The sequence below is a fragment of the Rhipicephalus microplus genome, chromosome 6 (genome assembly GCF_043290135.1).
Source record: "Rhipicephalus microplus isolate Deutch F79 chromosome 6, USDA_Rmic, whole genome shotgun sequence".
Classification (NCBI taxonomy): Eukaryota; Metazoa; Arthropoda; class Arachnida; order Ixodida; family Ixodidae; genus Rhipicephalus; species Rhipicephalus microplus.
This window is the reverse complement of record NC_134705.1, coordinates 105,811,905-105,836,923: the sequence shown is the minus strand read 5'-3', so window position 1 is coordinate 105,836,923 and position 25,019 is coordinate 105,811,905. Positions and strand designations below refer to the sequence as shown.

The following is a 25,019-nucleotide window of genomic DNA, read 5'->3' as shown; positions in this document are numbered from 1 at the left end:
GAGTACCAGGCATGTGAGAGAAGCTTGCCAGCCTGCTAGTGCTGTAGGGCGTTGTTAGCTTTATGTCTTGATATTTTCCCTGGCAGAAAATTGACCGTCACAACCGCTGCTCATGGTTTGTGTCGTGATCAGTCGGCATAGCAGCACGCCAAACGGAATTGAAAGTCAAGTCATTACGACGAGAGTGACGTGTGCATTAAAAGCTTAGGGTGGTGCAAAAATAGTGCGTTCCGTATTTGTGGCTAAAGATTTTCAGCGCATAAAATGGCTATAGGGGCAATTACCTAACGAGTGTATACCAGTACCTTTTTCATGGTTTTGTATGTGCTTCCTCACTGTTTCAGTGCCTAGGTTCACGTGAACCGTTACAGTGTGTGCTTCTAGTGATGAACACTGTGGGGGTATTGGGTCATGTAAAAGCCTAGGTACACGTGTTTCAATACTTCCCTCTCCTTTTTTGCTGCTAGCACTACCGCTGATTGATAGATACTTGTCTTACAGAAACATGTACATCCTCTACAAGTATCACGGCTATGCAGCGCCCCCAACTCAGATGAAGGAGAGAAGGACAGACAAATGACCATTGTGCAACGTACCCACACTTTCTCCCAGTGCCAAGTTAATGTTTTTGTTTCTGATTTTTATCATGTATAGAAAAATATCAGTGCAAAATCAGCACTGTGGCATTTTCCCTCTTCTCTGGGCGCCTACGTACATCGCGCTGCGAGCACTTGCCTCTTTTTTGCTTTATTGCATATTAACAGACGTTATGGGCATAAACAGTGACATAAGAGTCTTAAAAACAAATGATGTCACCCTTACTGGACTTAAGCGAATTCTAAGTTCGTTTAGCGCTGTTAAAATATCCACACTGAACAACCAATGAGAAACGGACTCCTGTGCTTTCTGAATTTCAACAAATTTCGACGTGCACTCTCTAACTAAGTTCTTGTGGGGCTTGCAACTAGATGCTGTGAACTCTTGCTATACGAACCCACGGTAAACAATGCCTGTTTATAGTAAAAGGTCAAACGGCCAATCATTCTCCTCATCTGTTGAAAGAAATTTTATACGACTTAATCTAGCTTGGATTTCTTTTTGAATAATCTCTGCAATACATTCCAAATTCAAACTCCCTCTTAACAATGTAAAGAAAAATAACAATGTCAGTAGTATCTCGTTTATTACACAATAGACAGTATGACGCTCAAGCCAGAAAGAAAGCCCGCTCTTCTGAGAACACCTTGTTTGCAATGTATCAGAATGAAGCCTAAACGAATGTCTTTGTGGCAGGAAGTATTTCCATTTCTGTATATCACCCTGCACATTGAAACACATGAATTCATGGGGTCTGTACCATCTATATCTATATATAGGTGAAGTACTCATCAGCCTCAGTTGGCGCACCGTATGGTGGAAAGGATTACTCAAATAACAAAAAAAAGAGCAACCTGTTTTTTATTTGCGCTATCATACGGTTTCGTAGTCCCTAATCTCTTTTCTTCACTCTATAATTTCTCGCGCAGGACTTCGTGCTACTGCCGATATATAAGCTGCCGATTCAGTTCTAGATTCTCCTCCTAACACTGCAAATGTTCAGATCTAAAACATCAAAATATCGTAACCAGTGGCATCAAATCTTTAGTGTACTTGGTGTCAAGCGATCCGTTGCCACTCTCTTTTTGTTTGTCGCCCTTTGGTGCACTTTCTTAACCTTCGGCTGCTTATTATGGAGTCTCAGGCCCTTTAAAAGACTTTTTTTGATAAACTGTGCTCAACAACCTTCTATGCACCGATTCGGTACTGCATGGCCTTTTGTATAAAAAAATTAGCGAACTACTTAAATGCATAACGTTCCCCACAGCTTCGTAACCTGATCGCACGACTTCTTGTGTATTGTGTGGCTCTTGTGACAAAAGAAACTCTATATTTTCGGAAGATAGATAGATAGTTAGATAGATAGATACATAGATAGATAGATAGATAGATAATAGATAGATAGATAGCTAGATAGATAGATAGATAGATAGATAGATAGATAGATAGATAGATAGATATGTTGGGTTTATCGTTCCAAAACTACCGTATGATTATGAGAGACGCTGTAGGGAAGGACTCCGGAAATTTCGACAACCTGGGGTTCATTAACGTGCACCCAAATCTGAGCATGCGCGTCTACAGCAATTCTTCTACCATCAAAAATGCCGCCTCCGCAGCCGGGACTTGACTTGGCGACCTGCGGGTGGGCAGCTGAGTACCTTAGCCACTAGACCACCAAGTCAGGGCTATTTTTTCGATATAAGAGTTCATTTAAATACGATTTCTCTGCAGCTTTTTTAGAGCTATTTGGTCATGTTTTGTTTACCTGTTGCGCATGTGTAAGTGGTGAAGCTTAAAAAACCACGATGATTCAAACATGTATAAAATATACAAGTACATAAAGTAGAGCAATGTTTAGAGATCCATATATTTACAGAGTGAGCGAATAAAGACTTGCCCTTTCAATAGGAATCAAGCCACCGTAAAATGCCGTGGCCAACCATTTCTGAAAAGAAAATGGTATGATAAGCAGGAAAGTGAATACGAACAGGTACAAACAAAGCAGTGTTTCTATATTTAAAATATGTATAATTTACAGATAGAAATACAACTGTTGATTATACAGTACTCAGCGTGATCTCAGCTAAATATCCCGCAAATAACTTTACAACTCTTTAGAATAATGCGGTGAGCGGCTGTCTGTGTTCTACATGACGCTCTAGACACGTACGCTGCCATGGTGCGGGCAAAAGTATTTGGCAGGTAGCACAGGTCATCAGCAATGAAGTAACAAGAAAATGTGAGGTGTAACGTCTGAAAACTACCGTATGAATATCAGAGACACCGTAATAAGGTTCTCAAGTAATTTCAACCACCTAGAGTTGTTTACGTACACCCAAATCCGAGCACATGCACCTACAATATGTTCGTGTCCGTCTAAAATGCAGCCGTCCTTGCCGGGATCCGGTCCTGCAGCCTGCAGGTTAACAGACGAGTGCCTTAGACACCAGACCACTAGTGCGGGGTGTGGAAATGGAATGAAGATGACAAGTGTCTTCTGAAAAACCAAGCCACTCGAACTATCAGCATGTTAGTTTGATTTCATTACTTGAAGGAGAGTTCAAAACTGTGTAATCGCACAAAGACGCTTTCTACGTGTTCAAAATATTCTTAAAAGTTCCAAGAAAAATATGAAAACAGAGTTCATATATGTCATTTAAAAGTTACACTGAAATTTAAAAAATCACCGCCATATCCACCGTGTCATTGATGTTTTATGAGGTGGTTTTGAGATGATCTGGTAACCGAAATGCTTGTACACATGTCCTCCCGTCATATATAGACGTGACTTTGTTGTTGAACAATAATCGTTCACACAACGTATAATAGTTTAGATTACAGTGCACTATACACAATTTTGTGAAAAATATACAATAGTCATTGTAGCCTCCTGATATCCCTAAGTACAAAAAGGGCTCGCCTCGATCAGCTGGTGACTCGGCTCTCTTGAAAGAATGTAATTTTATGATCAGTAAAGTATGTTGCTAAGGGATCATTATGACGTTGGGTTCGATGGTAGCCTGTGAAAGATAGTCACGGTCGACATCTTAAGGTGCCAGCTTAATCTCGTCATTCTTCACCTTCTGATTGTCTTCGTCTTCTGCCAGGTGGCGGCTGATATTGATCTTGATTTTAAGGTATTTTAATATGGTGACTTTCGAGGTGTTTGTGCCAGCTATTCACAATTGATGGAACGTTTCCTATAGGAAGGCTTGTTAACGTTTCTGCACTTTAGTTGTACGTCAAAGGCAGTGGCGTCAAGTATGTTTCGTGGTAGGCACAGCAATAACGAATGCATTCCTTATTGAAACAAAATTATCCGGAAGACGTTATGACGATGCCATACTACGTTCTCGCAACGTGAACAGGAATGATATAATTAAGGAACCAAACAGAGTATCTAAAACGACTTCCCAAACGAACCTTAGAATAACTTACTCCTCATCAGCGCCACGAATCACATACATACTTTCCCGCCATTTCAACATAATCAGGCAAAGCAGACGACTAACTTCTATTTTCGCGAAGCCACCTCACGTGGTGTACCGCAGGGATAAAAATTTGAAGGACATTCTTGTCAGAGCAAAAACAAACACCCCCCCCCCCCCCCCAAAAAAAAAAATTCAATCAGGGTGCCATTCCTGCGAAAAAGCTCGATGCAAGTTATGCCCACAGATGATCACAACGCGTGAATCCAGAGCGAACTTCCCGGTATTCAAATTATGCATAACCTAAAGCCTTAATTGTGACTCCAGTAACGTAATATACATGCTACATTGCAACATCGGTGGAGAAGAATATATCGGCCAAACAGACGAGAAGAATATATCGGCCAAACAGACACGCCATTTCGGCTGTGGTTCAATATTCACCGGTACCACGCCACTTCACTGCTGAAGCTACCTTTATCTAGACATCTGCGCCTGCCAAACCACAGTTTTGAAAATATCAGCGTAACTATTTTGCAGTCCGCTTTCTCAAACAGGCGCGAGCGCGAACAGCGCGAGGCATATCTTATTTCCAAATTTAGAAAATTAGTAGCTGATTCAACGAGGACCCCGGAAGACTCTCCTGCCTTCGAGAAGTAAGCTAGGAGGAAATTGGTGACAAAGATTGATAGCTGTAGACCATGCTTGCTTTTTCTGGCTGACTCGCACGTGTACACTGTCCTTTCTCGTTTTTTTATTCACATACAAAGTGTTTACGGTCACCTACCACTTGATGACCCTTGATGGGAAACGGACGAAGATGAAAGGCAAAGAGCCAACCGACCTAATAAGGGGAAACCCTTCCCTTACGCACGCCGTCCCGCACCCCTCCCACCACCACAGCGACAATCTTGGATGGCCTGACACACGTTGGGAACTGACCAGCACAGTATAAGAACCGAATGTGGACGTTCACTGACATTTCGTTTTATGCTCAGTGTTCATAGTGGTTTTTCTTCTTCTTTTCTTTTTTCCTTTTAATTTTTATTTTTTCTTTTCTTCTTTTTTGTTCTCTTTTTTTTCTTTCTTTCTTTCTTTTTTTATTTATCTCTCACTCCCGCAAACATCTTTCAAGGCGAGAGGGACGCGGAAGCAACGAAGTTTGGAAGTTCATTATAGTATAACTCATCCCCTGATGAAGGGAGCACCCTTTCGAAACTGTTGGGAAATAAATATATTTATCCTTGTTGATAACGCTCCCGTTGTGCCATACCCCATACCTTCAGGAAGACTAACCGACCCATTGAAATATTACTCCCACTATATATATATATATATATATATATATATACAATAATGTAGACGACATATAAGTATATATGACAATAACCATAATAATTACGTAGTGTTCATCAGGATCAAACACTTGCCTGAGAAGGACCAGGTTGGATGGTTCCGGGATTTTGAGCTGAACCAGGCTGAAAAGTGGAGCATGAAACATCAAGAATGAACACTGGACGCGAGCGCATTAAACAACAGGTTTATCCTAAGACTCCGATATATATCGAACCACCCGTAATTTTATGATCCAGAGTGTTGCAAAACAGGCGCGTGGCATGGGTTGCTCGAACTTAACTTGCCACTGATTTAGCTAGCAGCTTTAAAATATTTACTTTTATGATTGTTCAGTGCTTCATACCTCTTAAATATTTTATTCTTTAATGGTTGCAGAATGAACTTCACGAAAATATTGCCTTGGACCTCTCATGCCTATGTACCCTACGAATACACTTCTCAAGAGAATAAAAAACAAACCAAAAAATGAGCATGTTTGGGTGGTGCGCCACAAGGTAGAATTTCACGGGCCACATTCGGTCATGTATTTGAGTGTCCTGTTCTACCTCACTTGCTAAAATCAACCAGCAAGACTTGCAATAAAATAATTCTTCAACATCAATTATAGCAAAGATTGCATTCAATAGTGCACTTACCTCACCCGGACGAGGCCTCAACGCCAGCAGCACTGGATGAACCTACCGGTGTGAAAATCACAGCATGACAATCAGGATTGAAGAAGTTACATAAGCAAATGGTTTCAACAAAATTTCCGCTGATAGACATTTATTTTTCAAAAAGTAGTAACTCTACGTTAGGCTCATTGTACAAAAAACACTTTGTATCGGTAGAATTATTTGAATTCCACAGCCACTTAGGCCGTAAATCGGTAGAGATTGCGGACTGCTGTTTTTAACTGTTATGTAGGAATTGTGGCGTTAATTAAAATTTTGTACAGACCGTGAAAATTGATACCACCTTGTCTTCTTATTTTTTTATTTATTTAGATATATACAACGTTTAGTTGTGTCATTTCCTTTTTTCTTCGTGCCTATTTTGCTTTCTGCTCAGAACACTACTTGTGTAAAGATTAAAATACAGCGAAGCGCATTTATCCGACATGGTTAACGGACATACTTGGCTTACTCTAGCTGTTCTTTCAGAGTATAGGCCCTATAGTAGAACCACATCGTGTAACATACCATGCAGAAAGGTTGAAAATGCTCATTCACGTTAGAACTACAGCGCCAAGCTGACTGAGGCATCTCCATGGCAGCATCACGGGCATTTTCTGACGTGTATTCGTCTCACGTGATGCGCATGTTGTCTCTGTTGGCGTGCGCAGCTTTATTCTTCAAGGCAACCACGTCGCATTGACAAATAAATGTTCACTGTGCACACGTTGGGTTCATGAATAATATTTGTAAAAGTTTTAAACCATGTTTTCCATCACGGGCATTTTAGTAACACTATTACAAGTAAAGTCACAAATTTTAATACCGCGCTTACAAAAATTTCATAAGCACGAAGCCGCTCATGATTACATGACGTCATTTGAACTACATACCAAAAGTAAAAAAAGTAAACGTATGTACCCAGGCCAACACGATTTTGTCTTTTATTGAACGCTCCTTCCTGACAGGAGCTTGGCTGCCGTCTTCACCAATTAGTCAAGCGACACTGATCTTCTGTCTCTCAAGTCAGGCTTGCAGAGAACTGGGTTTACTCATATTTACTCATGCGAAATCAATTGCTTCTGAAATAATGGGTGGAAATTCTTGTGCTCACCTGTTGTCTTATAGGAAACGCTGAAAAACCTTCACGATACTGGAAATTCGCTGGTTACTACAGCGCAGAGCCGCGTAAAACGTCTCGCCTGATTAAAACATCTTCGAGGGATTCAGGGTTCAGTGCAGCTCATGGCGGATTCCTTCTCTGGCTGCTTCAACTTGTGGTCTTCACCTTTCCCGTAGTCGACACGCCTACTGAACGAGATAACTGAGCGCGATCGAGCTTCTAATATCTCTTAGCGAAGGGCGAGAGCAAGTGAAAGCAAGCACTACGAAAGCAAGACGATCAATTTCCTTGCATCGCCCATTTTTAAACTCACAAAATAGGAAATAAAGAAAGACATATAAACAAAACAGAAATTTTTACCAGGGTATCACTTTTTTCAATTGTAAAAACTTGTGAAAAACAATAATTGCGAACATTCACATAAGCCTCACTCTGTTCATTAGAATCTTAGGGTGCCCGGCTACGGCTACGAACGTGCATGTTCCTTGAAATCGAAACTAGTGATGAGTTTCTGCAGCCTTGTTTTATTCCAAAAACGCAGAGACTTCGGTCTGCCAATTTGATTGCCTGTGTGGCATGACTTTTTCCTTAAACCTATGCTCAACGCCCGGCCATTTTTTCTCCCGTCGCTGCGGAAGCATAATACGTCAAAATAACGTATTATGCTTCCTTAAGGCGAAAATTCAATACTTAAGTATTACGCAGTGTGTTCATCTATTGACAAAATGTGTGAATATGCATGGAAACACTGGGATTTCAAAGATCCCATGCTTATTTTTTTGAACATCATGACGATTATAATGGCTGAAGATAAACCTGCCGGTGCTCTCCTATCTTGGAGGACACGGACGAAAGCTCGCGTTTTGCAGCATTACTTCCACATAACGTTCATAACTCACGCGGCTTAGAGTAACTGTAAATGGGGACCATATACAGTTACTATAAGACGGCTTAGAGTGCCTCAATTCATGCGTTAACCTCCGCTTCATTCAGAATGAAGACAAGTGCATCGCTTGCTACAACGGTCGCCTTTACTTGGCCCACTCCTTAAACGCACACTGCAAGCGCACGGCTTCTCGGCCTTTTGCTCTCGATTACAAGCACTTTGTCGGCGGAAATGTTTTAGGACTCTGTACTCAGATTTGGGTGCACGTTAAAGAACCCCAGGTGGTCAAAATTTCCGGAGCCCTCCACTACGGCGTCTCTCATAATCAAATGGTGGTTTTGGGACGTTAAACCCCACAAATCAATCAACAAGCACTTTGTGCTGGAGTTGCCTTCACAAACTTCATATAGTTCAAGAGTGTTGCTAGCTTTGATTTTGTAGGGATGCATCTCAACAAGTCAACAAATGTTTCTGCGCATAAAAAATATATTAACCGAGAATATCATACAAACTCTGAATTTGAAGGACAGCCACTACTTCATCATAAATAAAAAAAATGCCCCACTTTCACGGAACGCTCGGCAAAGTCGTAGCGGTAGCTGGAAAAGCGCCATTTCAGCGCTTTTTCTAAACATTCTTGGGGTAACTGTTACATAAATTTAGCTGGATATCACTTTATACTATAAATAATCATAATATTGTGTAGTTGGTTGGCGTTCAACTGTGCTATCCTCCATCATTCTTCGAATAGGCATGGCGGCCATGACGAACTTCCAAAAAGTTTTGTTCCATGTTTTTTTATTTTTGCAGCGGCTGACGAAAATGTAGAATTACGCTTGAAGTGGGTATGCACCATAGTTATTAGGTTATCCAGAACACGCTTTTGAAATTGGTTGGAGCATTGGACGACCCGCTCGTTGCGCAGCTTACATTATGTGACGCCTGGTTGTTCTTTTGCTGTTATAAAACGCTTTATTACTCGTACTAGCGCAATACCTTTCCCTTGAAGCTTTGAAGCTTCTGGAACATCGTAGGCATGGTTTGCGCTGAACGTAATGTAATGGGGTGATTACATATCTTGATGAAATGAACGTTGCGTTACCCCCCTCTGAAAAAGACATAGCCCTGATGATTCAAGAAAACACGAAAGTGCAATAATAAAGAAAATAAACAATAGGTACAACCAATAAAGCATAGCAACAACAATAAACTACAGTCCACAGGTTCGCCCATGGTATGGCTTGAGGCTCACGACATGAACGACTTCTTGTCGAGCACGGCGATTTCAGAGTGCGTAATGCCATCAGGAACAGACTCGTAGTCGAGTGGGCCGAAACGTCGAACTACTCTATACGGTCCGAAGTACCGTCCCACAAGTTTTTCACTCAGCCCACGTAGGCGTACTGGCGCCCACACCGAGACACGGTCCCCGGCCTGGTACTCAACAAAGCTTCGTCGAAGATCGTAACGGTGGCTGTCAATCGCCTGCTGATTCTTAGTGCGCAGGCGGACGAGTTGACGAGCTTCTTCCGCGCGCTGAAGGTAGGCGTTGACGTTCAGGTTCTCTTCATCAGCGATGTTTGGAAGCATAGCGTTGAGCGGCGTTGTCGGACTTCTTCCGCAGACCAAGTTGTACGGCGTCATCTGCGTCCTTTCTTGGACGACCGTATTGTACGCGAAGGTCAAATATGGAAGGATTTCATCCCACGTCTTGTGCTCGACGTTGAAATACATAGCCAGCATATTAGCGATGGTCTTATTAAGACGTTTGGTGAGGTCATTGGTCTGTGCATGGTAGGCGGTGGTTCGGCGTTGACTTGTCTGGCTGTACCTCAGGATCACCTGAGTTAGGTGCGCCGTTAAGGCTGTACTTCTATCAGTAATGAGGACCTGTGGAGCTCAATTACGAAGTACAATGTTCTCGACGAAGAACCTTGCTACTTCAGAGGCACTGCCTTTGGAGAGGGCGTTCGTTTCGGCGTAGCATGTGAAGTTGTATTTAGTTTCGACGATCATTTGGTGCCGGAAATTGACGTCAGGAACGGCGTCGGTAAGTCGTGGCGATTTTCTCGAACGGCCAGCGATGTGGCTGAATGGGATGGAGAAGTCCAACTTGCCTAGTACGTGGTGCTTTACGTCACTGGCACTTGGGCTGCTCCTGACATACGGAGTGACGTCGGCGATTAGTCGTTAGCAGTAGTACTTTTTGTATTCTTGCGAGCGTACGGCAAACACCGAGGTATCCAGCCGTCGGGTCATCTTGTAGGGCCTCAAGTACTTCTGGTCTCACGGCTGGAAGAACCACAAAAAGGTGGTTGGCTCGAAGGGGCAAGAAGTTCTTCTTTAAAAACTTCGTTTCGCAAGAAGAACGACTCCGTTACTCCCTTGAAAACATTCGGGACAGCCGTACTGCCACCCTCGAGGTATTCCACAAGGATTCTGAGTTCCGAGTCAGCTCGCTGTTGCTCGGCGAAGTAGTCGGCAGTTAATGTTCCTAAGAATTTGTGCTCATCCAGGCCGTCGGGCAGTCGTGGTTCGACGCTGCCACAACAAGAGCAGTCGGCGTCAGAATGTGTTATTCCAGACTAGTAAACAACGATTCAGTCGAAGTCTTAAAGTCTGAGGTTCCATCGTTCGAGGTGACCCGAAGGGTCTTTCAAGTTATCTACCCAATACAAGGCGTGGTGGTCGCTCATAACTTTGATTAATTGATTTGTGGGGTTTAATGTCCCAAAACCACCCTATGATTATGAGAGACGCCGTAGTGGAGGGCTCCGGAAATTTCCACCACCTGGGGTTCTTTGATGTGCACGCAAATCTGAATACACGGGCCTACAACATTTCCACCTCCATCAGAAATGCAGCCGCCACAGCCGGGGTTTGATCCCGCAACCTGCGGGTCAGTGGCCGAGTACTTTAGCCACTAGATCACCGTGGCGGGGCCTCTCAACATTGAAAGGCCTGCCGTGAATGTAGGGGCGAACCTTCGATGCGGCCCAGATTATGGCAAGGCACCCCTTTTCTGTTGTGGAATTGTCAGCGACCGGCTTGCATACCTAATGGCCTTTTCCACGCCACCTTCCATTTGCACAAGGACGGCGCCGAGTCGTACGCTGCTTGTGTCGGTGTGTACTTCTGTTTCCGCGTATTTGTCGAAGTGCACAAGTATTGTTGCGTTTTGAGGCGACGTTTAAGTGCCTGAAATGCTTTCTCTTTTGCCGCTTCCCACCTGAATTTGAAGTTGCTTTTCGTGAGGTGATTTAGCGGCTCCGCGATCTGTGAAAAAGCGTTTGACGAAACACCTGTTAGAGGCGCACAATCCGAGGAATCGGCGTACTGCCCTCTCGTCAGTGGGGTGCGGGAAATCAGCGATGGTGCATGTTTTCCGCGGGTCTGGGCGTCCTCCATACTTGCTTATCACGTGTTCCAAGAACAGCAGCTGCTCTTACGCAAAGCGGCATTTTCGTGGCTGCAGGATTATTCCAGAGGTGTTGATAGCTTGAAGTACCGCTTTAAGGTTGCCGAAAATGCGCATTGAAGCTCGAGGAAAACACGATGACGTCACCCAAGTACACGAGGGAAGTCTTTAACTTTAATCCAGCCAGAACGGTGTTCATGATGTGCCGGAACGTCGCAGGCGCCGAGCAAACGCTAAATGACATGACCGTAAACTCGAAAACGCTGTCTGGAGTAATGGAGACCGTCTTTTCTCGTCAACCTCATTTTGTGAATAGCCCGTTTTGAGTTCCACGGAAGAAAAGTACTTCGCGTTCCGGAGACGGTTCGGTGCGTCGTCTACACATGAGAGAGGGTGCATGTCCTTCTTTGTGATTTTGTTCAGGCGGCGGTAATCGACGCGAAAACGCAGGGTCCCGTCCTTCTTCTTCACTAGTATCATGAGTGACGCCCACGGACTCTTGGATGGCTGACTGATGTCGCCGCGTAGTATTTTGTCGACATGTTTTTTTACGGCGTAGCGTTAGCGCTTTGAGACTCGGTACGGGCTTTGTCGAACTGGTCGGGAACTTTCTTCTGTTATCATGCAATGTTTCGCGACTGGTGTTTTTGGAATTCACGATGATGACGAGAAGCAGTCTTTGAATTGCAAGAGGAGGGACTTGAGCAACTCATGCTTGCGCTGCAAAAAGCTGGGGTTGACATCGAAATCTGGTTCAGCACATGGATTCATCGAAGCAGCATCGGCAGCATCAAAAAGGGCGAACGAATTGCTGGCCTCTACGAATTCGTCAATGTGGACTACCGCCATACCACGGATGAGGTGCCTATAGTCATGACTGAAGTTTGTCTGCACCACTTTTGTTTTACCGTCACGCAGCTCAGCTATGCCTCTTGCGACGCAAATCTGACGCTTCAGAATAAGGGGCTGATCGCCCTCGATGACGCCCTCAATGTTTTCGGCTTTTGCGGTGCCAATGGAAACGACGACGCTGGAGAAAGGTGGCACATTGACTTGCCCTTCTAGCACATGCAATGCGTGATTCCTTGGCGTTGTAGGGATTGGCAGCGTTTTTTCCGAGGTTAGTGTGATTGACTCACACCTCGGGTTGATGGCTGCACCGTTTAGACTTAAAAAGTGCATTCTAAGCACCGGATCCCAGGAGCAATTTCCTAAGATTACAAAGCTCTCAGAATAGGTCTGCTTATTTATGGTGATTCTTGTGGTGCAGACGCCAGTCATCGTTGTTAAGCAACGTGCAGCAATCTGGATTTCGGGGCCTTGCCATGCCGTCCACATATTTTTCATGTTCGTCGCAAAGGACCTACTGACGACGGAATAGTCGGCTCCAGTTTAGAGGAGAGCAGTGACGAGTGGGCCGTCAAACATTAGGTCGAAGTCGCTGGCTCGTCGTCATGCGCAGCGGTTGGGTCATAGCGTTGGGTCATGGCTACGTCTATTTGCTCCACTGCTTCCACGGTGCCTCGTGACGTCTTCTGCAGGCTGCGAAGGTTCGACGTCAAGACCCTTTTTGTCTTACGGCGGGTTCTTTCTATTTCGTGCCGGCGTTGTCGTCGTCGGTGGCGGACGATTTTCGTTAGTTCGTCGTGTAGCAACCGCACCTCCATTTGTTGCTGCCCTTAGTTTTCCGAGTAAAGGCTCGGAGATCAGCCCCGAACAGGGCCGGTGCACTGCCTGCGGTGTGGTGAGGCGTAGCGGCCTGACGATGGAACGATAACGTCGTGGGGGTGTCGACAGCGCTCCAGCGACGTAGTCGTCTATGTCATGTGGTCGTTCACCACATTGTGAGCATGGCGCGTTAATGTCGAAGCCCCGCAGACCCATCTGTTGGTACTGCCAATGGCGGTAGGTGTGCCCGGCCCCGCCACTGTGGTAGCAGATCGGGTGGTTATCAGGTTCTCGCGAAACGTCGGTTTTTCTCGGTGGTGCGCTGGCGAATGGTAGGACGTCGGAGGTGGCGGCGGTGGCGTCAGGCGACGGAAGTGCGACAGGGCATCATTTTGGTGTGGGCGTGAAGGAGGGGCTTGACGCCGGGCTGCAGCTGCACAGCTTCTTACTAGAGGCTGGAATTTCAGGCACTCAAAAAGTGTGTTTCAGGCGCCAAAGAACCACAATTAAAACACCAATTTACGCCCTCAAACCATAATACTTGGCACAATAAATTTCTACAAAAATTTAATTATCTGAAAACAATGAAGTCGTCGACTTGTATCTACGGCAAGAAGGAAAAAATGATATTTAGATAGCAGAAAGGTACCAACAATTGAACATAGGCATGTATTTCTCGCGCGATTCACAGTGTGTGGTCATTCTTTTTTATTGTAGCATTGTGCGTCAAGTGTCTTCTCTTCAATGATCACTCTGGCTGAAAAGAGCAGCGCAGGAGCAAATAATCAGACCACTGATACCCCAGAAGAGAAGCATGCAAGGCTTATTCCCGAAAGACAAATTTCTTCCCTATCGGTGAACACCTTAAAGGGCCCCTCGCTAGGTTTGAGTATTTCTGCAAGACAAGCGTAACAGTGCGACGGGCACTCCGGATCTATCCTGGTAAGATTGCAAACTTACATGTGGAAAAACATTCAATTTTTAATGAATGCCACTTGCCCTTCTCTCGGGCCTGTGTCCCAAGATCTAGGGAGTGACGTACAGCAAGGAATGATTGTATTTTTGCGTCGCTTTTTTACGTTGTCATTGGTGGACTGACGTTGTTTACTGTACGTTCTTCATTAGGACTTTGTTAAATACTAGCTGTACCTATAAAACAGACAAAAAAAGTTCCGTCTCCTGATTATATCCTGCATATTAAACGGTACCTTATTAGGAATGTTGCACGTGACATTATTCTACTTGGCATGTGCAGTTTGAGTTTGGTGTTGCATAGCATAAATGACGATCACTTTGATTTGGTCTAGCTGCTTCATATCATTTCGAACGGGAATCGCAAAGACAAAAGGAAAGAAAAACAGCACTCTTCGTCTCTATGTCTTTGTTTTCCCGTGTCAATGCACTGTTCTTTCAAAATCAGTGTGATACATGAACGCTGAGAAAAATAAGAGAACATGCAAATGGAATTTCAGATTGTTGTTATTTTTGTTTTTGTTTTGAATAGCCTCGAGATGCTATTCAATAATCAGTCCTCGTTTAGCGTGCGCCTCGGTGGACCAGTAACTATAGGGTGCTCCGCTGCTGACCCGAATGCCGTGGATTCGATTGTGACCACGGCGGTCACATCAAGATGGTTGCGAAAAAATATATGGCTGTGTACTGTGCAACGTCAGTGCAGGTTAAAGAACACCAGTTGGTCAAAATTTGTGGAAGCTTCCACTACAGCGTCTCTCATATTTATGTCGTAGTTCTTTGCGTAATAGCACACATACTGCCACTGTTACTACTACTATATACTACTACTACGACAACTACTACTATGTCCATTTAACTTGCGTTCGTCATGCATCGTGCCTTCGCCAACCCTGACAACACTTAGCTTGTTTTTGGTGCGCTGTCTCTGACCGCAGTTTCAGCGGAGCGACGTGTTATCGTGGTCACAATACATGATCTTTTCCTTCGGGACACTGTAAAGATGTTTGTAGAAGGTGGTCGCCACGTCCTCGGCCATAGACAACACTTCTATTTTTTTTACCCCACAAATAATTTTCTCTCCTCCTTCCCCTGAAGACGCTGATACATTCTGCCACTTAGGGCTGCAGAAATAGCGTCTTTTGGACTCCTCATGCTCCTCCTATATTCGCTCGCAGCATGTCAGCTTTGTTTTCATTAAACCTTATAGTTTTTAGAAACATAATGCAGTAATTTTCACATAAATAATGGCTTCACACCATGCTCGAAAAGAAAATTTGTGCTTGAATGGTGCTCATATAGGCGCTCATCTTGAAAATACGCATTTATAGGCACTTGTAGGCATTTAGGCAACAACACCCAAAATAGGCATTTATAGGCACAATAATACACCATAAAAGCCCTTCTTAACCTCTAATTCATGCTCATATATCAAAATACCACGATAGGAACGCAAGGAAGAAAATAGACATTTGCCTATAGTTTGGTCTCTACGCATTACTTGCAGCTGCGGTTCTGGAGGCTGAGAAACGCCCAGTGATTGCTCAATCTCCTGCCGTACGACGTCCGCGATGGTGTCCACGCGAAGCTGCGCTGAAGGAAGCAAATTTTGGAGATATTCTTGCTCGATCGCAATGATCGTCTCACCTAAGTCGGCAGTTTTTAGCGCTTGGATGTCGGCGTAGGTTGTAGATGAGAAGCAGCGGTTGTATTGGCGTATCCGCATCTCGAGCATCTTTTCCATCGTAGATGCTTCCTAAAGAAAATCGGCGACCACCTTTGGGGGATTTCTCATGAACCCAACGAAGTGTTCTTGCTTGACTCCTCTTATGAATAGACGGACATTCTTCTCCTCGGACATGTCGGGGTCGGCGTGGTGGAAGGGGTGGCTCATTTCTTCATGAAAATGGTGACATTCTCATTGGGCAGCTGTGTCTAGGTCTCCAACAGGCCAGCAGCCTTCTCTTTGCGAGCCACGCTCCCGAATGTTTGCAGGAATGCGCCGCGGAAGAGATCCCACGTTTTAAGCACAGACTCCCTGTTCTCGAACCATGCCCTGCCGTGTCTTCCAGATAAAAGTAGAGTTGACGGAGCTTCGCTTCCGCGTCCCAGTGGTTGAGGGCAGCCACTCGGTCGTAGGTTTCTAGCCAGGTTTCCGCAACTTAAAACGATGCCCATGACAAATCCGTGATTCTCTTGGCTGCTGCATCACGATCGCTGACTGTGGCGCACCAGCCGTCATCGTTGCCACGGTCGAGGTGATGGCCTTGGTCTTCCGAGCCTTGCGTTTAAAGGCCCGTACTCTCTAGGTAAACCCTGCTGCCTGCGGCTTGTTCGGTGCTCGTGGCTCGGTTCACCGCTTAATGAGGGTGTCCGGTACATGAACAAAGCAGCACCTCTATCCACCAAGTTTCACGGGGTTGTGACGTGAACAAACGGAGCAGACCCAACGTCAAAAAAAAAAAAAACTGTTGTTACGGGCCGAACTTGTGGCCACGCAAAAGAAAAGACACAGAGACTGACAGCAGCGAACAGAGCATCGGCTGTCAACATTTATACTGTTGCCGTCGAATAATCTAGCGGTATTGCAAGCGGCGATGAAGGTTTTCGAATAATCTGTGATGTTCCCGAAGTGGCCGTAATCCTAACAAAACAATCTACTAAAGCCTCGGAGCGTCTCAAACATCGTAGGCGTGGGTTGTGCTGAACGTAGTGTAACAGGGTGATAACAAAAACATGACCAATATATATATATGTATTATATATATATAATTTTATATATATATATATATTTATATATATATATATATTTATATATATATATATACATATATTTATATATAGGATCTGCCCACGGCAAGTTATCTTTTCACCCACTTTCCTTCATATTTACATTACAATTTGGTCTAATATCTTCCTCTATACTTTCCTTGGCAATAATGTCTGGTAAATCTAATGTAAAAACACGGAAAAACGAGGCCTTAGGTATACGCTTCTTTTCCTATATATATATATATATATATATATATATATATATATATATATATATATATATATATATATATATATATATATATATATATATATATATATATATATATATATATATATATATATATTTATTCATTTATTTATTTATTCATGTGGCGACAGCTGAAATGCTCTGGGAATCGTGCACATTATGTGTATTGCAATACAGCAAACGTTCTTAACACATGATGGAGTTTTTTAATTTAATCTTACGCCACTCAAGTTGTGCAACTCTCCTGCCATCTTCGACGTTTCATGGACACCATTCTGTGAGTTTTATAATGGGAGATGTGCATATGCTCTTGCAAAGAGGTCTTCGTATTTAGTCGTACCTTTGACTAGCAGAACACGCGCTTTGATTCTGCCGTTACCTGCATACGGAAGGCTTGTCTTGTGCTTAACTCCAACAAGGATAATTTCAGGTAACACAAAGCTTTGGTGTTGGGGCATCTTGTGAGAAAAGAAGGCATCCGGCCCGACCTTGCAAAATGAAGTCTTCGAAGCATTTCAGCAACCTCAGTCCACCAAAAAACTTCGCAGCTTTCTGGGCTTATGCTCCTACTTCAGGCGATTGATTCCTTATTTCACTCACGTGGTTTATGGTTTGACAAGGTTTTTGCCCAAGAACGCGCAATTCCAATTGAAGCTGAAGTGTGCTGCTTCCTTTCCATAACTGTAGTTTCTGCAAACGTTGGCAGCCCGTCCTCCGACACTTAGATTCATCACTGTCAACAGAGGTCCACACATATTTGAGTGGTGTAGGTCTTGGCAGAGTTTTTCTTCAGCGTATCAACAATAAAAACATGTCATCACCTGTGCGAGCTGTTCATTAAGCCAACCCGAACGGGACTACATGGTTCTTGAGCAGGAAGGTCTCACCATTATTGTCGCCGTGCAGCCGTTCTAGCCGTACTTGTGTGGGCGTGAGTTCAATATCATCACCGACCATCACCACTTATGCTGACTTGTCAATCTTTGTGATTTGTCGCGATGTCTGACATGATGAGCCTTACGTTTGGAAGAGTACAGCTTCACGGTCTCCTACAAGGTCGGCCGAAGGCATGCTGATGCCGATTGACTTTCTGGCATGCGTTTCCGCGCAACAAAATATCAGGCTTCCAATTTCGATTATTTAAATGCAACCGTACATTGGAACTCCCAGGTATCAGAGCGTTTGCAAGAGTTCAGCATGAAAATCCAAAATTAGAGCCACATTTCTCTGTTGCAGATTCAACAGAGTGCCGTTTTTATGCTCAGAAAGGGTTGCTCTACAGCCTGAATTTCGCTGGAACAGTCGCAGAGTTTATTCGTGTTGATCCAGAAGACCTTTGCTCTTCAATTTTGTCCGTCTTGGCACGTTTACCCAACTTCAGTTTACCTAGGATAAATGCGGACAATCCATCGTGCTAACAATTTTTTTACTGCCTGCAAACGCGCAAAAATGGAGACGTATGTAGGCAGCTGTGCTCAATGCAGAAGCTACAAGAGACCTAGAGTTGCACCAGTCGGTTGCCTAAAGCCGTCAATTGCACGCAGCTCATCATTTGAACAAGTAGGCATGCACTTGATGGTAGCGTTCCTATGTTCATACAAAGGGAACCATTGGATGATAGTATGCGCCGTCTGCCTGACTCGGCTTTGCACAACGGTGGCACTACCCTCTTTAACAAAAACAAAAGTATCGAAAACGGCACTGCATTCCAGCACATTTCAACATGGTCCCCCTCACGTGATCATTCGGGGTAGTGACCGCCAGTTGAGAGCTAATATTGTTGACGAGCTCTTTGGACATTCCACGGCCTATCACCCTCAGACCGATGGCTTGACTGAGTGTACGAACAAAACCCTCGTGATATACATGTACGTTATGCATGACATCCACATCCACGATATCCATGTACGTTAGTTAAGGCCACAAAAACCGGGTTGATGTGCTGCCGTTCTTGACGTACGCATATATTACCACGCAGGAATGAGACCAGTGAATACAGTTCGTTTTTTTCTTTTAACGCTTGTCAACCTCGGTAAATTTCAGCACTATCTTTTTTTCCTCCAGCCACAACGACGCTCAAATCGTGGCAATGCTGTGCCGCACGGAGAAATCGCGGCGCCTCGCCCGAATACGTACGCTGGCACCAGAAGAGCAGGATTAATTTCCGTACGATGGGCCGACACCACTAGGTCACCTACGATGCTCGTGAACAAATGCTGTTATGGACTCTAATGATGAAACATGCACTCTGTCAAAAATTGCTCGCTGACCATGTTGAACTATTCGTCGTGATTTACCATCTCAGTGAGCGAAATCGTAGTTATACACTGTTCTAAGCCCATGGAAGACGGTGAATCAGGCCCAAAGTCACAATTATAGCACGCTTAAGCCTTTTTTCTTAGTGACATTCCAGCTAACTTTTCACCCGGTGGGCTTCGGCTGCAAGCGGAGAATTTTTAGCGGGTATAATCATTAGGGAAGAATGAGCAGCGACAACAGCAGTGGAGCTTTAGAAACAGAAGAACGACGAGCAGTGCTAGCCAAAACTCACCGTCCAGCTCATTCTAAAAAAACCTTTCTGACAAACCCCGTACCAAGATCCTTTGGTTTTGTTTGGCCATGTTTTCCTCCTTATGTGGAACGGTATATGCCCAAAATTTGCACACACCGTAACAAATAGATTGTTCTTCGCACTTGTAACGCCTTCTCTCACGTCGTACCTCGGTTATCAATCAATTTCCTGGCACAGTGGTTCAGTACTTGCGTTAGAGTAAACTACTCGCCTGAACAGGACGGTGAGTGGAATCTCCGAGATCTCTTGCGTGCTCAGCCTGCAAAAAGGTTAGTGATAAAGAAAGAAATTATTATTGCATGAAAGGATATACCAACCTATTTCAATAAAAAAGCACAATTAACATTGCAGTTGACATCTTTTCCCATCCAGATTCTTTAATTACGTTACAAGCAGTTTTGGAATTTGCGCCCTAATAAGATATAATCTCTAAGCGTAATCCACGAAAGAGGTTTTTTTATTGCACTGGTGAGTGTTTATTGAATGATTTTTTCCGGTTGTGTTCACGCTGAGATCGAAAATTTTGTGAATTGGTATCACCCCTGCCTTACCAACATTGTGTTTATTATACTTCATTATCAAATCTTCTCTGTACCAATTATTATTTACTGCTCAATGTTTTGCGCTAAGGAGACATTCACGCATATAATGTTAAAGTCGTAAAATTATTTCGGTTTTGGTCCTAAATTCTTTTGATTTTTTTCCGCTTTATAAAGAAAACTGTCCTGCTTAAAGTTCCCGTTTTGCCACTATTTGATGAATGTATCTGTGTTTTGTCTTGTCATCATCATCATCATAATGTGCCTGACTACGTCTACTGCAGAAAAGCGGCCTCTCCCATGTTCCGCCAGTCAACTCGGTCCTGTGCTTGCTACTGCCAATTTACTCGCAAAAACTACTTAATCTCATCTGCCCACCGACCCGTCTGTGCCCCCCAAACCCACTTGCCTTTTCTAGGAAGCCAGTTAGTTACCCTTATTGAGCAGCGTTTATCCTGCCTACGTGCTACACGCCCGGCCCATGTCCATTTCCTTTTCCTGATTTGAACTATAATATCCATAACTGCGGTTTGTTCTCTAGTCCAGTCTGTTCTTGTTTCTTAAGGTTAAACCTACCATTTTACTTTTCATTGCTCACTGCGTCGTCCTCAATTTAAGCTGAACCCTCTTTGTAAATCTCCAGGTTTTGCTCCATAAGTAAGTACTGGCAAGATGCAGCTGTTATATACCTTCTTCTTGAGGGACAGTAGCAATCCACCTGTCATGATTTGAGAGTGCTTGCCAAATGTGCTCCACCCTAATCTGATTATTGTTGTTACTCCAATGTCGTGGTTCGGCTACGCGGTTATTACCTGTTCTAAAGAGACCTATTCTTTTACAACTTCAAGTGCACTATTAACTATCTCGAAGCACTGCAGTAGGCAGCGATGGTGTAGTGGTTAGAACATCAGCCTTGCATACAAGAGGTCCGTGGTTCGAATACTGGTGGTGCGGACTTTCCAACCGTATTAAAAAATGTCTGCTTGGTGATGGAACTGCATTACGAGGACTGGGGTGTGGCCTGACTGGTGACCACCGCCGTTAACGCATTTCCTCACCGCCGAAGGTTTAGCTACCGTGGTGCACTGCCTTTTCACTACTTCCCACATGCGTACGTGAATTTTATCTTGTAAACCAGCCCAAACACTTCACTAGCATGTGCAAGGGATGGCTTTTCTGAGCATCAGCGCCATGCCATGAAGCCAAGTCCCATAGATGGTGAAGCCACGCGAATGCCCGAAAAGCGTGCTAAGCTGGAGTCGTCTTCTACTAGGACATTTCTTCTAGAGACGTCTACATCATTGACAGCAGTTGTATGATCATCTGTGCCATGACGGTGTTTATTTAAACAGCAAAACGCTATAGGACAAAATAGAAGCATTCGTCAGAAGCCTCAAGAAATCGTACAACTCAATATATTGATTATTTATAATGTTTTTTTTTATTTTTCCTGCTATAACAAATAATACTAAATTGTTAGCTCAACTACTATTCTCAATTACCTAACTTTTTTCAAGGCATTCCCCCTTTTTATTCAAAAATGCCACAGCTGCGCAAATTATGGCTTGTCCCCTGTGTTGAGATGAGCCACCCTTTTTGGGTCCAACCAATTAACCAATCAATTTCTAACACCTTCCCGTAAACAAATGTATTAGCTTGAAGGCTCAACGTGCTAGAGATGTTGCACTGGTCCTCGTAGTTTCGTGTCGACTGTCGTTCTAAAAAGACAAAAACGAACGTGATCGTCACGGCCTGCAAATATCTCTCCGATTACGGTAAGATATCATAACAGCTCAGGAGATTTGTCGTTGACAATAAGTAACACGTCTCCTACATTTACTTCACAACAATGTGCCAATTACCGTTGTAATGGCAGCTGTGATACATTTCTTGCACCATGCCGCTTCCAGAGGGCATCGAGGTACGCTTATCTTCACCTACAACGCACGTGTTTTGGCTAAACTTGGCTTTGTTTCAGTGATCTTTTTGCCAGAATTGAGACCGACCTTTCGCCGATGAGCAAATGAGCTCGCGTGAGTGAGAGTACCTCCATTTTACTTAATATTGTTGTTAGCGGATGAAAATTTCCCATGAATTCAACGTCTGTCAAGAAGGTTTTTAATTCAACATAACTCAAGAAAGATGTATTCAAGGCCATTCGTGGCGCTGATTTACTGTACAGATCAACCGTTCTCAGAAACCACCCCACCATGGTTCGCGTTTGGTTATAAACTACCGTTCAAATTCATTGTACCTGAACTACTAAAAAACGAGTTCCTCCCGGACCGACTCCCACAATCGTTTTCCGTTTTTTTTACACAGGTCAACATTGATCTCTTTAAGAGAATACAAGATGCAACAAGACGAATTTGATGGTTTAAACTTTTGACGAACACCTGCAATGCGTGAACAATCTTCTAGTTGCTGTGGCCAAAGCCCCAAAGGAAAGCACATTTTGAGCATTTAATCTATTCCCAGAAGGTGGCCAACGGCACCTAAAGTGTTTTCACTTAAGGCCGAGAATCTATTACAATAAATGATATACTGTTCAGTTGACTGATTTACTCCACAAACAGGAAAATGAGGGGAGGCTGCCAGACCAGCTCTGTGTATATATAAATTTAGCTGTGAATTTCGACAGCGCAGTCTAGTGATTGCAACTTCTGTTTCTCGCATTTACCATATTTTATTATTCGAATGGTATAACAAGTGCATAAATTCTGGTGTGGCTTTTAATGATGGTGTAGAAAACCCCTATAACAGCAGTTTTCTTCTTAATCTAGCGCCTATCAAGAATTTTGATGCCGGTAAGACCCTAATAAAAGACCCATTTAGAGATGATTTTGCCAGCGCATCTTTCATTTCATTCATATATATGCCCTTATGTTGTGGAACCCAGTTCAATTCAATCAGATTCAGATGCGGGGATCTCAAGCTTTGAAAGCACTCTGAGCATGCGAGTTCTCATCTGCAGTAAGGGAGGCACATACTGATAGTGAATCCGTTAAAATTACTGCGGACCTTACTGGATCAGTTATTTTAGGGAGACTTAGAAGTATCGCAAGAAATTCTGCTTCAAATAGGGGCACAGAATCTTGAAGGCGAAGTGAAAAGGACCAGTCTAGGGCAGGATGAAAATTAAAATTAAAATAAGGAAAGCAACTAGTGTGTTGGTTCTTCATCTTCTTTTACATAAAAGAACAAATATTTTGATACGGTAGATCATGTCACGCCATGATTTCGCTTAACTGTTGTCTGTGTGGTAATGCGCCGAGTTTCTTTCTTGCCGTTCAGTGTTCAACGATGTTGTCTACCTAATTAGCAGAGAGAGAGAGAGAAGGAATGTAGGAAAAAGTAGGTAGGTTAACTAGACTATGCGTCCAGTTTGCTACCCTACACATGGGGAGGGGGAGAGGGGAGTAAAAGAGAGAGTGAAGGATAGACACATGTCACATCACACGCATTGCCGAGTTTCACAGGCGGTCCCTCAATGAAGTTGTTGACAAGTATCTCAGGAGGGCTCTTGTGGCTTTCTGTGCTGATGTGCGGCGCGACCAGGCTCCTAAGATCTTTGCTTCATTAAATGGCCGGTCATCGAGTCTATGCAAGGCACACTGGAGAGTCCGGCGATCTTCATCAAATTGGGCACAGTGGCACAAGAGATATTCAATAGTCTCTATACAGTTGCAGCTTTCACGCATGGATGAATCCGCCATGCCAATGCGATGGCTGAATGATTTAGTAAACGCTACCTCAGTCCACAGCCGGCACAGCATTGTAGCGTCATGTCCTGAAATCTTGGATGGCAGTTGTTTCTGAAATAGTGATTTCAGATTCTTAGAGCATTGATTGGAGTTAGGTGAAGAATTCCAGTGCGCAAGCGTGGCATTATGCGCGATGTGATGAAGTTCTCTAGCTGCGTCTACTCTTGACAAGGGTATTAACAGTGTGGGCGCACCATCGTGGGCACGTCGGGCAGCGTCGTCGGCGAGGTGGTTACCACTGATGCCACAGTGGCCCGGCAACCATTGTAAAACAATGTCGTGCCCTTGATCAGTAGCGCGATGACCAATTTCATTAATACAATACACCATCTGGTGGTAGTTTCCACGTCGTAGACTTCGCACGCATTGAAGGGCTGCCTTGGAGTCACAGAAAATGACCCATCTACTAGGGGATTCTTGCATAACAAACTCCACGGCAGCTCGAAGAGCGGCGAGCTCGGATCCCGTAAATGTCGTGACGTGTGACGTCTTGAATTTGACGGTGATTGATCAAGATGGTATGACAAAGGCACCTGTCGAACTTCCCAAGACCGAACCGTCCGTGTAAACGTGAATTCGGTTAGCATATGACAACTGCAAAAGTTCCAGTGAGATCTGCTTGAGGGCTGCAGATGACAGGCTTGCCTTTTTAGATATCCCCGGCACTTCAAGGTGCACAGTCGGTCTTTTCATGCACCACTCTGGAGATAGTGGTATGGTTGCGGGCGAGAATCTCGACGAGATGAAATTCTGGTTAGCCGCAACAACTTTGGAAAACGCTGCCTTTGGTCTTTCTAGTGGCAAGCTAGCAAGGTGGTGGTTAGGCACTCTGGATATATGACGGATATGTATGCGGAGTGTGTCAACAGCTATATATGTCGTGATCGGATGGTCTTTAGCAATACCAATTGTTGCTAACGTATTAGCGCAACGAGGCAGCCTTAAGCATGTGCGGAGGACTTGGCCTTGAATGCTTTGCAAGACAATGATGTTAGTTTTTCCGGCATTGGAAAGCACG

The 25,019-nt window shown here is 44.1% G+C and overlaps 1 protein-coding gene across 2 annotated transcripts in view; it reads right to left on the bottom strand.

The window, feature by feature from the left end:
* The window catches only part of LOC119168047 (uncharacterized), a 249,851-nt gene that overhangs the window by 29,291 nt on the left and 195,541 nt on the right, over window positions 1–25,019 (bottom strand). The window contains exons 22-24 of one of the 2 annotated variants that reach the window (XM_075866355.1): window positions 19,910–19,957; window positions 6,020–6,061; window positions 5,459–5,506 (exon numbers count right to left, since the gene is read on the bottom strand). In XM_075866355.1, coding sequence (XP_075722470.1) covers window positions 19,953–19,957 — 5 coding nt within the window. In that variant the 3' untranslated portion in view covers window positions 5,459–5,506; window positions 6,020–6,061; window positions 19,910–19,952. Of the gene's footprint in view, window positions 1–2,497; window positions 2,546–5,458; window positions 5,507–6,019; window positions 6,062–19,909; window positions 19,958–25,019 lie in introns of those variants that run through there. The other variant, XM_075866358.1, reaches the window with a different exon arrangement.